We start from the raw sequence: 14,055 nt of genomic DNA on the forward strand, positions 1-14,055 counted from the left end.
TGTCAGTTCCCACACACTGTCATATCTCCCGTGTCTGCGTGGTGCATTCAGTGAACACTCGCTGAGTAAATGAATGGCTGTCCCCATCGCTGCCCTTCTGTCATTTATGTCTAAGAAGGAAGACAGTGAACAAGAAGACAAACACCCAAGTCTCCCTAGTGACAAGTCCAGGATGGGCCCATTCAGGGTGTGGCTGGAGAAGAGTGGGGCCTCCTGCTTAGCTGTGCTGGGACAATGGCCTGGGAAACTTTTCTGGGGAAGGGACATGTCAGGTGAGGCATGGCAGGCATGGGCTGAGGGAGTTGAAGTCTTGCAGGTGTGGGACGGGTGGGTTGGGGGAAGATGATAGAGGAGGTTTGAACTGGTTAAGAACTTTGCTGAGGCCGGGCGCGGTGGCTCACACCTGTAATGCCAGCACTTTGGGAGGCCGAGGCAGGCGGATCACAAGGTCAGGAGATCGAGACCATCCTGGCTAACACTGTGAAACCCCATCTCTACTAAAAATACAAAAAAATTAGCCGGGCGTGGTGGCGGGTGCCTGTAGTCCTAGCTACTTGGGAGGCTGAGGCAGGAGAATGGCCTGAACCCGGGAGGCGGAGCTTGCAGTGAGCCGAGATCACACCACTGCACTCCAGCCTGGGTGACAGAGCGAGACTCCTCTCAAAAAAAAGAAAAAAGAACTTTGCTGAATGGAATGAAATGTTGATTAAGAGTGGGTGGGAGGAAGAGGGGATGAGATGAAGTTGGGGAGATGGGCAAGTTGTGGGCTAAGGATGTGCTGTCCGCCTGCACTGCCCTTCTCCCCTGAGCCTTCCCTCTTCCAGCCATCCCCCAAGCCCTCCTCACACACACACACCCTCACCCATTGCCATCCACTTCTCCTTCCCAGCACCAGAGTATCAGGAAAGCCTTTGGCTCACAAGGAAGAGGACTCAGGCCTGGCAGAAGCCAGACTCCCCAGGAATCCAGAGAGAGAAGGGACAGTGCCTGCGTGTGAGGCAGAGCTCCCAGGATGGAGGCACCTCTGACTCCTCTTAAATTGAGATAGGCTCCATATATTCCCTGTATGCCTCACCTCACAGCCCCACAGCCCCATGGCCCATGCCTGCTTTATCCAGGCTACCCAGCAAGTCTTGACCCTAGGAAACAAGTTTCAGCAGAGCCCCTCTTGGCAGAGGTATTCGCTGGCACAAAATCTGCAACAGAGATTCAAGTTGCTAAATTCTTCCTTTTTGGTCCTAGATTCTAGTGCAGAAAAAATGTCTCCCTAACAATAGGCTCTCTCTTCAGAGTTTCTCCCAGGGCATTCTTAAACTCTGGCTCTCCACTTGGAGAAACATAGAATTGAATCAAAGTCCCCCTCCCTCACTCTCCAGATGGGACACTGAGAAACAGAAGGACTTGCCCAAGGTCAGACAGCCAGGACCTCAGAAGCTGGGTCTCTTTGGAAAAACCCCAATGGCTGAGTTTGCCGGGATCTCCCCAGATGCCTCTGGTCTGAAAAGACTTCAGTGTGCCCCGGCTGAGCCCTGTTCAGGAGGCTGCACTGCTGCCCATGGCTACAGTGACCAGTCTCTGTTTCTTTCTAGTCCTGGGGGAGAAGACAGAGAAGTTGCCTCTGTAGATTCCAAACCAAACAGAGGCAGCCATTAATCAATAGGAAAGAAAAACTGACATATTTGGGCTCTAAAAAGGGGTGGGGGTGCGGCAGGGAAGCGCCACGTACCAGGTTGTGAGGCCAGTCCATTCCGCCAAGCTGCAAGGTCAGCCTGCAGCTGCTGCCCGCCTGGAACCCCAGATGCCGCCGAGAGAATGGCAGCAACAGGATGGAGCGAAGCAATTATAGCTCAACTGGGGGTTGCTGGGGGAGTGAGTGGGTGGGCTCGTCATCAGCAGGGAGCCTTGGGCCCCCAGCTGGCTGAGCCTAGCGCAGTGGCAGGCGGTGAGGGGCGTGGGGGCAGGCCAGGAGCGGGGCTGAGGTGCCCAGGGGCTGTTGACCGAGGGACAATGCCTTGTGTGTCTGGTGGGGCTCTGGCCGGTGGCATCTCCGCCTGTGGCCTGCGGCCGGCCGCCCAGCCAGCACCCACAGGGCCAGCTAAGACAATCAGCTTCGTTTGCTTTGGGGATGGCAAGGGGTTGAGGGTGGAGGAGGGATGGGCCGTTGGTTGGTCGGGAGAGCAAATGTTCTCAGATTGTGCTGGCCAGGAGTGGGACACAGGCCCCATCTCCCAGGGAAACAGCCTCAGGCACTCCAGCCTCTGCCGGCCTCAGGTGAGTTCAGCAGCCCTAGGAGACCAAAGCCCCACCCTTCTAGATCACAGTCAAGGAAACTGAGCCTGGAGCCAGAAAGGGACTTGTCATTATTAACAGTGAGTTAGAGGTGTCAGAGCTGCTATTCCCACCCTGTCCCCATCCAGGGCTCTATCCACCACCCCATGTTGTTTTTCTTGGGATATTTTCCGCACAATTTCAGCCTGCTGTGAACATATTTCTGAAGCTGTATGCCCTCACTCTGGCCAAGTTTCAGATCCATGAGGACTTACGGCTGATTGTCCTGGCCTTCCTGACACAGCACTCTCCCTCCTGGGGTGGTCTCCGCTCTCAGAGACTGTGTGGCTGCATGTGAGCTTTACTGTCAGCCTCAGTTCCCTCCTCTGTAAAATGGTGGGTGTATCCAGAAATAGACGGTGGCCTGGCCCATTCCCTCCTGAAATCTTTCTGAGCCTCAGTTCCCACATCTCTAGAATGGGAAGAATCATGGCACCCTCTTAAAACTGCTATAAGGAATACAGGAAATCACCTATGTTAAATAGCTGGCAACAGTACCTGGCACATAGTAAGTGCTCAATAAACACTTAGCTATTTATTATAGAGATTATTATAAAATAATTGTATAATGATTATTATAAACTTTAGCTGTTCTAATTAGCATTAGAGGTGGCACTGTTCTCATTTCTCTACTGACTCTCCCTTCAACCCCCTCAGGCCCACCCTCCCGGCTGCTGAGAGAGGTCTAGGCCTCCAAGACTCAGGCCTCAAGTTTGTGAGGTCAGATGACCTCAGGGTCCAAAGGTCCTGGAATCACACGCTCAACTGACCAGCTCCTCTGGCCAATGTCTCTCACCTCAGGTGAACAGCCCAGCCCAATGTGAGCGGGCACATCCACCCAGGGAGGCAGGATGTGAGGGAATGTGAGGAGGACAGAGGAGGGGCATTGTGAACAGATACTGAGGACGGCCTTGTCGTGCTGAGGGCCGGTCTTGGCCATTTACAGGAATCGTCCGAGGGGAAGAACGCAGGGTGAGAGGCGCTCCTGAATGTCACAAGATTAATCTGTCCGGGGCAGGCTTCCACAGCATAACTGAGACGCTGGCTGGGGCTCGAGCATGAGAGATGCCACCATATTTGGTCAAATACTAGACAGGGCTCTATTCTACCGTTGGAAACTCCAGAGGGAGGGGCACTCTGAAAATACCTCCTCAGGCAACAAGGGCCCCGCCCCCACCGCAGGCTGTCCCGGCCCCAGCCCCACTGGCCGGGCGGCCTGGCTGGGTTCTGTGCTGGTTCTCTGCACACACTCTGCTGCTGCTAGCAGTGGGGTCCCACGGACATGCAACTGGGGTGACCCTCCCATATCCACAGAACAGTGGCAAACTAAAAGATGGATACTGGGGTATGGGGGACCCCTGAAACCAACACATTCTCCTTATCTGCTGGCAATACACACCCCTCACTTCTGCCTCCCCAAGCCAGGACTGACTTGTCAGCTTCCCCTACTCCAGCTGCAGTGCTTGCTACTTTAGATTTCAGGGTCCCAGCCCCAGAGATGCTGAAGTAGCGGCGCAAAAATCTGCATCTTAGCACGAGCCCAGTTTGGGAGCTACACGGGTCCTCACCCATCATCTGGCCCCCTCCTCCCACCCATTTTACTACAAGGAGACTTGGATAAGGGAGGGTCCTACCCCAGCTCACACAGTGCGTTTGTGCCAGAGCTGGGAGCAGAACTCTGTCTCCTAAGTCATTCATTGTTCTTCCCTCAGACTTTATACAAACAGCCCTGGGCCAGGCTGGGCCTCCTTGCTGGTCTGGCGGAGACCAAAGAGCCAGGCCAGTCCTTGTGGGGGCCCCAGATCCTTCACAGTGGGGAGGGGAGCTTTAGGTTCCCCTGGCAGGTGCTGTGAGGAGTCAGGCATGGGCCCAGCAACGGTCATTTGGGTTTCCCATTCCTGGACCATCTCAGACCAGGAGGGAGACCCCTTCTTCCAGTCTTGGTTTCTAGAAACCCCTGGAGGGTCATCTGTCCTTTTTGATGTCCTGAGTGCAAACCCAGGTAGGCTTGTGGGACCCAGCCCCAGGACTCAGTGCCGGGCCTGAGAGGGAGGTGCAGGAACTGGGCTTCCAGGGCTCCCACCCCACAAGCGAGGCTGGGATCCTTGGGTCTTAACACGCAGAGGGTGGTCAGCACGCGTGAATGAAGGACTGGGCAGATGAGCTACAGGGGAAGGGGCAGTGGGTGGCCGCGGTCCCGCTCAGAGCCCTCTGCAGCAGGCCCCACCAGGAGCAGTGCTGCACTCACCAGCAGATGGCGCCACTAGAAAGCCAGCCAACCCCGAAAAATGTGCCGACCCTGAGGGAACTTGCACTCTGCCACCTCTTTCTCCAGGAGCGGCCTGGGACTGAGAATGAGGGGATGGGGCGAGTGGGTGGGGCCCTGCGCCTGTGCCTGGCTTCCAGAGTGACCCTATTGTTGATGAGGACCAGAGCCTAGGAGACATCAGAGCCGGCCAGGAATGACACAGCTGGCCAGGGGTCGGGTGGGGGCTTCTGTCTGCTGAGTGAGTGATTGCCTTTACTTTGAGCACCTGCTGTGTGCCAGGCCTCAGGCATTTGGCACCTGGACACCTTAATTCACAGAAAATAACAGTAACAATAATAGCTGCTGCTTAATATCCACTTACTGACTGCCAGGCCATAAGCTAAATGCTTCATGAAATCCTCCAAATAACACTGGGTGAGGTCCTAGTTTTATTCTGAATTACAGATGGGGAAACTGAGGCTCAGAGTGGTCAGCCACTTGCCCGAAGTCACAGAAGATTCACAGCCAGTTTGTCTGACTCTTGCACACGCTGCTCCCTGCGGTGGACTAAGGAGAGGGGCGGCAGCCAGGGGTGGAGGGGGAATGTCCAGGTGGTCAGCTGGTCATTGAGCACAGTCTGTGATGGCCTCAGCCTTGACCCGCAGCCTCAAACAACCTGAACCCAGTAGGTTCGGGTGCTCACTAAACCCACGCCCAAGCCCAAGTCATCAAGGGGATCCGAGAGCTCCCAGGGTGCTCTTGGGGCACCCTACAGCATTCCTGGTATGTGAACTAAAATATTGATACATTGAATCAAACTGACTATAATACAGGGAGGCCATGCTGGGACAGAGGAGGAGGCCAGAGCAGAGGGACCTGGAGAAGGAAGTGCAGCCGGGAGGGCAGAGGTCAGACACCACAGATGGGCTGGCCTGAGTTTCAGCCCTGCCTCTGCCCCTTCACCGCTGTGTCATCATGGGAATGTTGATTGACTTCTCTGAGCCTTAGTTTCTTCTGCAAAGTGAAGATAATAATAACTTGGCTCTCAGTGGATTGTTGTGAGGATCAAATGAGATAATGCACGTTAAAGCGCTTAGCACAGTCCCTGGCAAAAGTAAGTACCCCATTAATGGTAGCTGCAACTGTCATTCCTACAGTTAAAATGAGTTTTGAGTTGGGCCTTCAAGAATGTTTCTAGTATGTTCCTAGGTAGGAAGGGCATTACGAAGTGGGGACAAGGCTAGAACCAGCAGAAGAACGCAAAGGTGCCTATTTCCAGTGGGCCCACCCTAGAGCGTTGGCAAGACCAGGGGGACCTGAAGGCTTTGGTCTAAGAACTTGCCCAAGTGGACCCAGTGAGGTCAGGGAAGGTGGGAAGAGGCTAGCCGGCGCCTTTGCTGGCTGCGACCAGGAGGGTGCAGCCCCCTGGGGAGGTCCTGGCTCTCCTGCCATGCTGCCCTCCCCTCCCTCCCTGGTAGGAGTCCTTCTCCCAGGCCCATATTTGCACAAATGCTTGCCTCGCTGCTCACTCCAGAGCCCCAGCCAAGAGGTGCTATTTTAAGATCCCTGGACGGGAACATTGTTGGTGGGAACAGCCCCAGCCAGCAAGCTCCCAGTTCTCAAAAAAGGGAAAGGCCTGGGTGAATGGGCGGCCCCTGGGGTGTGCAGAGGGGCTGCCATGTCAACATGACCCTCTGCCCAGGCCAGGTGCCAGCATCTCCTCCCCACAGGGGGAAGTCAAAGAAATGTGAGTTGGGGTAGGACTCTAAGAGGTGGTCTTGTTCACTGGAGACTAGGTCGCCTAGGCCTCTCTTCTGCACAGCATCCAGACTTGAAAACACCAAGTTTGTGTTTCTGGGTTGCAAATTGACTCTACACTGTACCAAGTCTCTTGTTAGCACTCACCACCCCAGGCCGTTGGAGGTAGAGGATACCTCATCCAGCCCTTACCAAAGCGGGAACCCTTTCAAAGTGCCTTTGCTGGGTACCATCTCTCTAGGAATATCATTTCTCTCTGAGGATGCACAGTTCATTTTTTAAAACTCTGGTTGTTGAAAATAATTATAATTATAAAAGCTTTCTTTTTTATTTTGCAGAAGCCCTCCTCCTGTGGGGAAAAGATGGCAGACTTCAGGCAATGGTGGTTGGACATTTGCCCTGCCCCTTATTATATGGTCATGTCCACCCCCCTCACTTCACTGGGCCTTCGTTTCCTCACGGGGTTGTTAAAATGCATTAATCATTAAAATTATTGTGTGCCTGGCACATAATGGTACTTAATATTTGGCAAGTTCGGGCTGATATTTTGTAATGTGGTTTGGTTTTATATGTGCCTGAGTTTGATGTATAGTGTGTTTGTAGGTGTATGTGCTATTTTTGCTTTTTGATTATGAAGAGCCAGTATAGATTAATATTTAAAGCACAGACGTTGAACCAGAGTGCTCTGAACCTCATCCCTGCTATGTAGCAGCTAAGTCACCTTGGGCAAGTGACCTAACCTCCCTGAGCCTATGTCCTTGAAAGGGAGGTGGGGGGTTAACAAGATTATATGTGGCAAGTGCCTGGCACAGGGAACGGCCCTGCTATTATTTTGTTGTATGCATTGTCCTTAGTTCTTCCGACTCAGGTGGCACAGAGCAATTCTAGTCAGCTCAATTCTAGCACTTTCTAACTGCCAGAGAGTCCCAGAAATAAAATGGACTGCCCTGGAAAAGAGTGATCTCTCTATCAGCAGAGAGCAGAACACTAGCCAGGAGATTCTAGAAGAGGAAGGAGTGGCCCAGGTGTGTGTTGCGGGGTGGAGGGGTTGTTGAGCTTTTCTTTTTTTCTTTTTTTTTTTTTTTTTTGAGATGGAGTCTCGCTCTGTAGCCCAGGCTGGAGTGCAGTGGCATGATCTCAGCTCACTGCAGCCTCCGCCTCCCAGGTCCCTGTTAGGCAATTCTCCTGCCTTAGCCTCCCAAGTAGCTAGGATTACAGGCATGCGCCACCATGCCCAGCTAATTTTTGTATTTTTAGTAGAAACAGGGTTTCACCATGTTGGACAGACTGGTCTTAAATTCCTGACCTCGAGTTCAAGACCAGCCTGACCAACGTGGAGAAACCCCGTCTCTACTAAAAATACAAAATTAGCCAGACGTGGTGGCGCATGCCTGTAATCCCAGCTACTCAGGAGGCTGAGGCAGGAGAATCGCTTGAACCTGGGAGGCAGAGGTTGCAGTGAGCCAAGATCGTGCCATTGCACTCCAGCCTGGGCAACAAGAATGAAACTCCATCTCAAAAAAAACAAAAAAAATTCCTGACCTCGTGATCCGCCTCGGCCTCCCAAAGTGCTGGGATTACAGGCTTGAGCCACCGTACGCGGCCAGTTTTTGAGCTTTGAAAGTTCCCTTCTAGCCTTGAGAGGTCCAGATCTGATGTCCAAGGCCTCAGGCCCCCACGTGGGGCTGTCAGGCCTGCTGTAACTCACCCAGACCTGGGGCAGGAAGGAGTGCAAGAGAGCCTGTGGGGGATGTGGAATAAACAGCCTGTCTCTAGGGCAGACAGAGGCGCCAGGCCCCCTGCCCACTGGAGTGTCCTCCCCTCAGTCCCGGGGGATGTTTATCCTCTGCTCAGAGTTTACAGGACGTCTGGATTCACAAGATCTGGAATTCTGACTTTTCCCCCAAAGCTGTCAGCGTCTCCTCTGGCTGGGTGGGTCTGGGTCTGTTTTGGGTAGAAGGCCCCAACCCTGCCCTCAGCAGAAGCAGGAAATGGGTACAGAACAAGAAATGTCCTCTTCAGCCCCCAAGAGCCGCTTCTGGCAGAGGAAGAGGCCACATCTGTGGGGACGTGAGAAGAAAACGTCAACATCTCCCAGCAGCTGCATAGGGAGAGGAGTCCTGGGGGCTCATGGGTAGGACAGAAAGGACTTCTTTTGCAGGTTGGGTTCAAAGGCTTGCACCCCGAACATTAAGCTACAAACCGATGGTACTTATCAAAGTCTGCCTTGCGTATTGGCTTCTGTTATTGGGTCAGAGAGTGCTGTTTTTATTGTGGTTGTTTTGGTGTATTGTGTGAGTGCAAATTTGTGGGTGGTGTCTTGTATGTGTTTTGTTATTGTTTTAAGAGCCATCAGGTAGGAGCTGTTCACAGACAGCAAGCATGTCTCACTCACAGATGCGGCTCTCAGCACCTGGCTCAGGGAGCTTGGGGCCAGCTTGCTGATTAGGGCAGGATTAGCAGAGGAATGTCCTAAGAGCTGCACACAACACAATGCTTACAGCACAGGCAGCAACTCTGAGACACATCACATCACCCTTGATGGCCATAGCCAAGGCCTCTATCCTCATCCTCCTGACCCCTAGAAAACTCACAAGCTCGAATCTCCCCCTGGCCTCCCTGCAGAAGCTTATCTCTGTGGCCTGAACTGTTAGGAGGCAATGTTGAGAAGCTGCTTCTGGTGGAGGTTTAAATATCTTGCCTAGGATGTTCTGTAAGTTTCTATGAGCTGTGACCTTCAAGGAATTAGCCTATAGACGATGAAGGGCCTTTGAGAGTTATTGAGGAGGGTTCATTCCGTTCATTTCACAAATATATATTGAACACCTACTATGTGCCAGGCACTGGGGATATAGTGGTGAACAACTAAAACAGTTCTTGTGTCACCAGGCTGGAGTGCACGGTGGTGCAACCTTGGCTCACTGCAACCTCTGCCTCCCGGGTTCAAGCGATGCTCATGCCTCAGCCTCCCGAGTAGCTGAGGTTACAGGCATGCACCACCATGCCTGGCTAATTTTTGAATTTTTAGTACAGATAGGGTTTCATCATGTTGGCCAGGCTGGTCTTGAACTCCTGAACTCAAGTGATCTACCCGCCTCAGCGTCCCAAAGTGCTGGGATTACAGACATGAGCCACTGTGCCTGGCCTATTCCTGAGCTTAGGTTCTAATGCAGGATGGGGAATCTAACAGTATCGATATTTTAGGACCAGCCCACAGCTCAGGGGCTCTTGCTGGGCCCCTCTCCTCTCAGTCCTGTGCACCTCCTGCATGCATGGGAACTGCTGGATCTTCTGGGAAGCCCACGACCTCAGCCCTCAGGGCATGTGGAGGAAGGTACAATGTCTCCAGAATGTGAAATCTTGCCAAATTTCCATTGGAAGGTCAGTTCTCATAAATATTGTGAGGAAAGAGGAAGAAATGGCTAGTGTGGAATCTGACCATTTCCAAAGTCTGGTTCCCAGGAAAGAAGCCTCGGTAATTGCTCTAATGTGAGAAGGCAGCTTCAAGGTTTATGGCTGTGGGAGATGGAAGGTGTCCAGCCAAGGACCCACGCAGATGCTGATGACAATTGCGTGATGGTAAAAGGGTTACCCCTGAAGCACTCTACAATTTGAAAAACACTTTTAGCTCAGGCGCCGTGGCTTATGCCTGTCATTTCAACACTTTGAGAGGCTGAGGCAGGAGAATTGCTTGAGGTCAGGAGTTCAAGATGAGTTCTGGCAACATAGCGAGATCCTCCTCTCTATAAAAAATAATTTAAAAATTAGCCAGGCGTGGTGGCATGCATCTGTAGTCCCAGCTACTCAGGAGGCTGAGAGGTGAGAGGATCACTTGATCCCGATAGGTGAAGGCTGCAGTGAGCCGAGATCACACCACAGCACTCCAGCCTGGGTGACAAAGCATGACCCTGTCTCAAAAAAAAAAAAAAAAAGAAAAAAAAAGGAAAGAAAAAGAACACTTTTACATCCATGACTTTATTTACTTCCTGCATCAACACGTGAATGTAAATATTTTACAAAAAAAGAAATTGAGGCCATACAGTGAAGAGAAAAGGGACAGAGCTTGGGATGTAAGTTGGGCCCCTGAGGTCCCTTTAACGGTCAGCTACCCTAACCTTCGCCCCAGCTTAGGGAAAGTGAATGAGCACTGGAACCAGAAGCAGTTAGAGGTGGGTGCCTGTCATTAGGCAGCAGACACAGAGCACCAAAGGCTATCCAAGTTATTTCTGCCATGGTCAGCTGTGCTTTATGGACAAATCTACATTGGAGAGAAATGTGTCTGGTGAGAGGGCTCCATGCCAGAGGGATAAGTTTTCTGAGTCAGCTCTGGAGAGAATTCAGGGGTCAGGCTGACCCTGATCTTTCTCTCCCCAGTAGTGTACTCTTAGAAAAACCTAGGATTGTTTGGCCTTTCAGTCTGGCCAGCACATGGCTATGTTCATAAATTCTTGTCTTCCATATTGGGATTCCCTTGTATTCTATCCCATTATCTCAACCACAGAGCTAGCTCTGACCCTGGCATTCCAGAATCACCTACAAATCTTCTCATTTTTTAGTCAATTTCTTAGACTCTCAAGCTCAACAGGACCATCAGGATCATTGTGCTGGCTTCTCAATGATACTATCGTATATGCTCCCCAGCCTTTTATTAGTTGTTTTAAATGTCTGTCTCCCTGCTTCTTCCATCTGCTGACTGCAAACTGGCTCTTTGCGAATATACAGAGCAAAACTGTTCCCTCGGCCCCAAGGCAAGCAGTATCAGTCAGTATAGGCCAAGTTGCACTGCAGTAACAAGCAACCCCCAAATCTAAGAGGCTTGGCCCAGCAAAAGTGTCCTTATCACCTATGCTAAATAGCCTGTGCAGGCTAGCAGGGCATGCTGTGCTTATCAGAATCATGCAGAGACATGGTGATGGAAACTTCATCACAACACTTGCTTCCACAAGTGCAAAAACAGAGTCAGAGGTCTGTGGACAACAGATCTGCAGAGGTCAAAAATCAGGTTCTGGGGTCTCTGCCCCAGCCACATATTTCCTTGGAGCAAATTCATCTCCTTAATTGTCAGTTCCTCATCTGTTAAATGAGGACAATGAGAAAGTACTGCCTTCACAGGTTTGCTATGAGGCTGAGAGGATGGATGTAAGCCCATAACATAAAGTCTAGTTCACAGGAAGAACTCAATAAATGTCAGCTGATAGGAAGTTGGCAGAATATTCTGTTCACTTAATTGTGGCTACCATCTCCAGAGAGAACAACCCTGGTTCTTTCCACTGTTCCTTGCTTTAACCAGTTTAATTTCTTTGAAGAGTTAAGGAATTGTCTCTTCCTAATTGTCATTGTCGTATTATTTTTGACGCATTTTTATCCCATCAGAGAGATTCAAAGCTGAGGCAGAAAAAGGTCTATGTGTCTTGCTAACCCCAAACTAGATTTATCCAGTTCAACTTTCATTACCAAGTCTTTTTGAGAAGTCCAAAGAAGGAAGATCAAATTTGGAAAAGAATCTTTGCTTGATATAAAACTCAATGGCCGAGAGACAGAGAAATCAAACTGGAATGTCAGAATTGGAGGGGACTTTTAGAACAAGACCCATCATCTCCTCTCTTTTACAGATGGGAAAACAGAAGTCCAGAGAGGAAAAGAGACTGATACAGTGTCACAGAGCAATTCAGTGTCAGAGTTGGGACCAGAATCTACTTCCTTTAATCTGACTCATGAGGCTTTTCATGTACTACATAAGGGGACAACATTCTTCAGCACTGGGATGGGGAGGAGGGGATCTCCTGGAATTATGGCTTGTCCTCATTTCACAGAGTTGTACTCCAGCAGAGCTGTAAAGTTAAGAGTCCTATAAACATTACCTTATTAAGGCTTCTTGGAAACCCAAGGTCACAAATCCTCTGGATCATGGGACATGAGCTGAGCATCCAGTGAACAAACAGATGTTAATGTTACATTTTTCACTTCGTTAATGCAACCTGGCTTCTAATTATAGGATTTGTTTAACGGTCCTGGGTGGTTTACAAAGGCTTGGAGTCAGCCTGCAGCCCTGAGCGTGGCTGAGGAGTATCAGACCGGGAGACACAGGCAGGGGTTGGGGCCTCAAGGCAGGGAGGGGAGACGAGGACAAACAGAGTCAACTTCAGCCAAGGCCTGGAAGGGGATATATAAGTAATTTTCCCTAATCCCACTAACCGAGTTGCTCCCAGTTGGAAATCATTTCTGATAACATCTCTGGTGCCATAACCCTTTCATACATGGGTGGCGAATATGAATTTGTTCTACGAGAAGCAGCTGAAATAATTATCATATTACTCTAGTCATTCATGTCAAATTGAATTCCCCTGCAATGGTGGTATTAGTGACCCCCTCCCTGTCCCTGGGGAAAGATGGGTCAGGGGCCTGTCTCCATCTCTTTGTCCATCACTATAGGTAAGCTCATGATCTAAGGAGGCAACAGGTGGGGAATGGTCGGGGGCAGAATGGGATCATTATGAAGATGAAAGGCTCCCAGTCTCATGCAGCCCATCTGGGATACAAGGGTCTTGTGAAGACTCTCCCACACCCAGATGCTTAAGGTCCAGCCCAGCTACCACGTAGTCACACCCCACTCTTCATTCAGGGCTCTGTTGCAAGCTCAGCCTGGGCCCCCACCACTTAAGGAAACCCCCCCAAACCCTCATCATGTCCCAAGTTTTCCAAATCTCACAGCACCTCCATCCCTGAGTTACACACACACACACACACACACACACACACACACATACACACACAGAGATACACAAGGCCCTCCAAGTTCCTTCGCCAACCCAGCTCTGTAAACGCTTAAAGCTAGGTAAGTGATTTGCAAAGTAGGGTGTCATTTGAGGCTTAGGAAGACTATCAGGTCTTCTATTTTTACCTCTGTCTTTTCTCATTTCTATCTTTTATTTGTGTTAAAGGAACATATTAGTATAATAGCTCTTTATCGAATTTATAAATAAAGATTTATTTTTAAAAATAACTTTAAATTAAATTTTTTTTTAATAAACTGTTATTTATTGTTAGGCATTTATGATCAAAAAGGGTTGGGACCCCTGGACCAGGATTTTGGTTTCTTGTGGGGAGTTTTTTCTTTGTGTTTTTTTTTTTGGTTGGTTTGGTTTTGAGAGACTCTGATTCTGTCACCCAGGCTGGAGTACAATGGCACTATCTCAGCTCACTGCAATCTCCACCTCCCGGGTTCAAGCCTCCCACCTCAGCCTCCTGAGTAGCTGGGTTTACAGGCACCTGCCATCATCCCCGCCTAATTTTTGTATTTTTGTAGAGATGAGATTTCACCATGTTGGCCAGACTGGTCTTGAACTCCTGACCTCGGGTGATCTGCTCGTCTTGGCCTCCCAAACTGCTGGGATTACAGACGTGAGTCACTGTGCCCAGCGTTGGACCAGGATTTTGAACACAAAGCCTCTTAACTCTGGGTGGGATGGTCCCAGCCTGTCGGGACTGGGAAGAGCAGGGAGAAAGACACCCAGGCTTAGAGGCATGGAGAACCTCAGCCACGGGGGTGTCACCAAGCGACTGTCTGCCCCAGGCCCAAAGTCTCTTTCCTTCAACACCAGGATAAAATGGCTTCAGTTCCCAACCCACACAATCAGAGAATGCAGGGAATTCTTCCCAATTTTCGAGTTTTAGGGGGCTTAAGTTTCTCCTAAATTAGTCCTTGGCACAGCCTACTGTTT

The 14,055-nt window shown here is 50.6% G+C and overlaps 1 protein-coding gene across 6 annotated transcripts in view; it reads right to left on the bottom strand.

The window, feature by feature from the left end:
* The window catches only part of IL17B (interleukin 17B), a 34,360-nt gene that overhangs the window by 3,203 nt on the left and 17,102 nt on the right, over positions 1-14,055 (bottom strand). The window contains exon 1 of one of the 6 annotated variants that reach the window (XM_002816066.6): positions 1,727-2,328. The exons of 4 other annotated variants lie outside the window; for them this stretch is intronic. In XM_002816066.6, coding sequence (XP_002816112.3) covers positions 1,727-1,747 — 21 coding nt within the window. In that variant the 5' untranslated portion in view covers positions 1,748-2,328. Of the gene's footprint in view, positions 1-1,726; positions 2,329-4,576; positions 4,689-14,055 lie in introns of those variants that run through there. One more of the 6 variants, XM_054556050.1, reaches the window with a different exon arrangement.

The sequence above is a fragment of the Pongo abelii genome, chromosome 4 (assembly GCF_028885655.2).
Source record: "Pongo abelii isolate AG06213 chromosome 4, NHGRI_mPonAbe1-v2.0_pri, whole genome shotgun sequence".
Lineage (NCBI taxonomy): Eukaryota > Metazoa > Chordata > Mammalia > Primates > Hominidae > Pongo > Pongo abelii.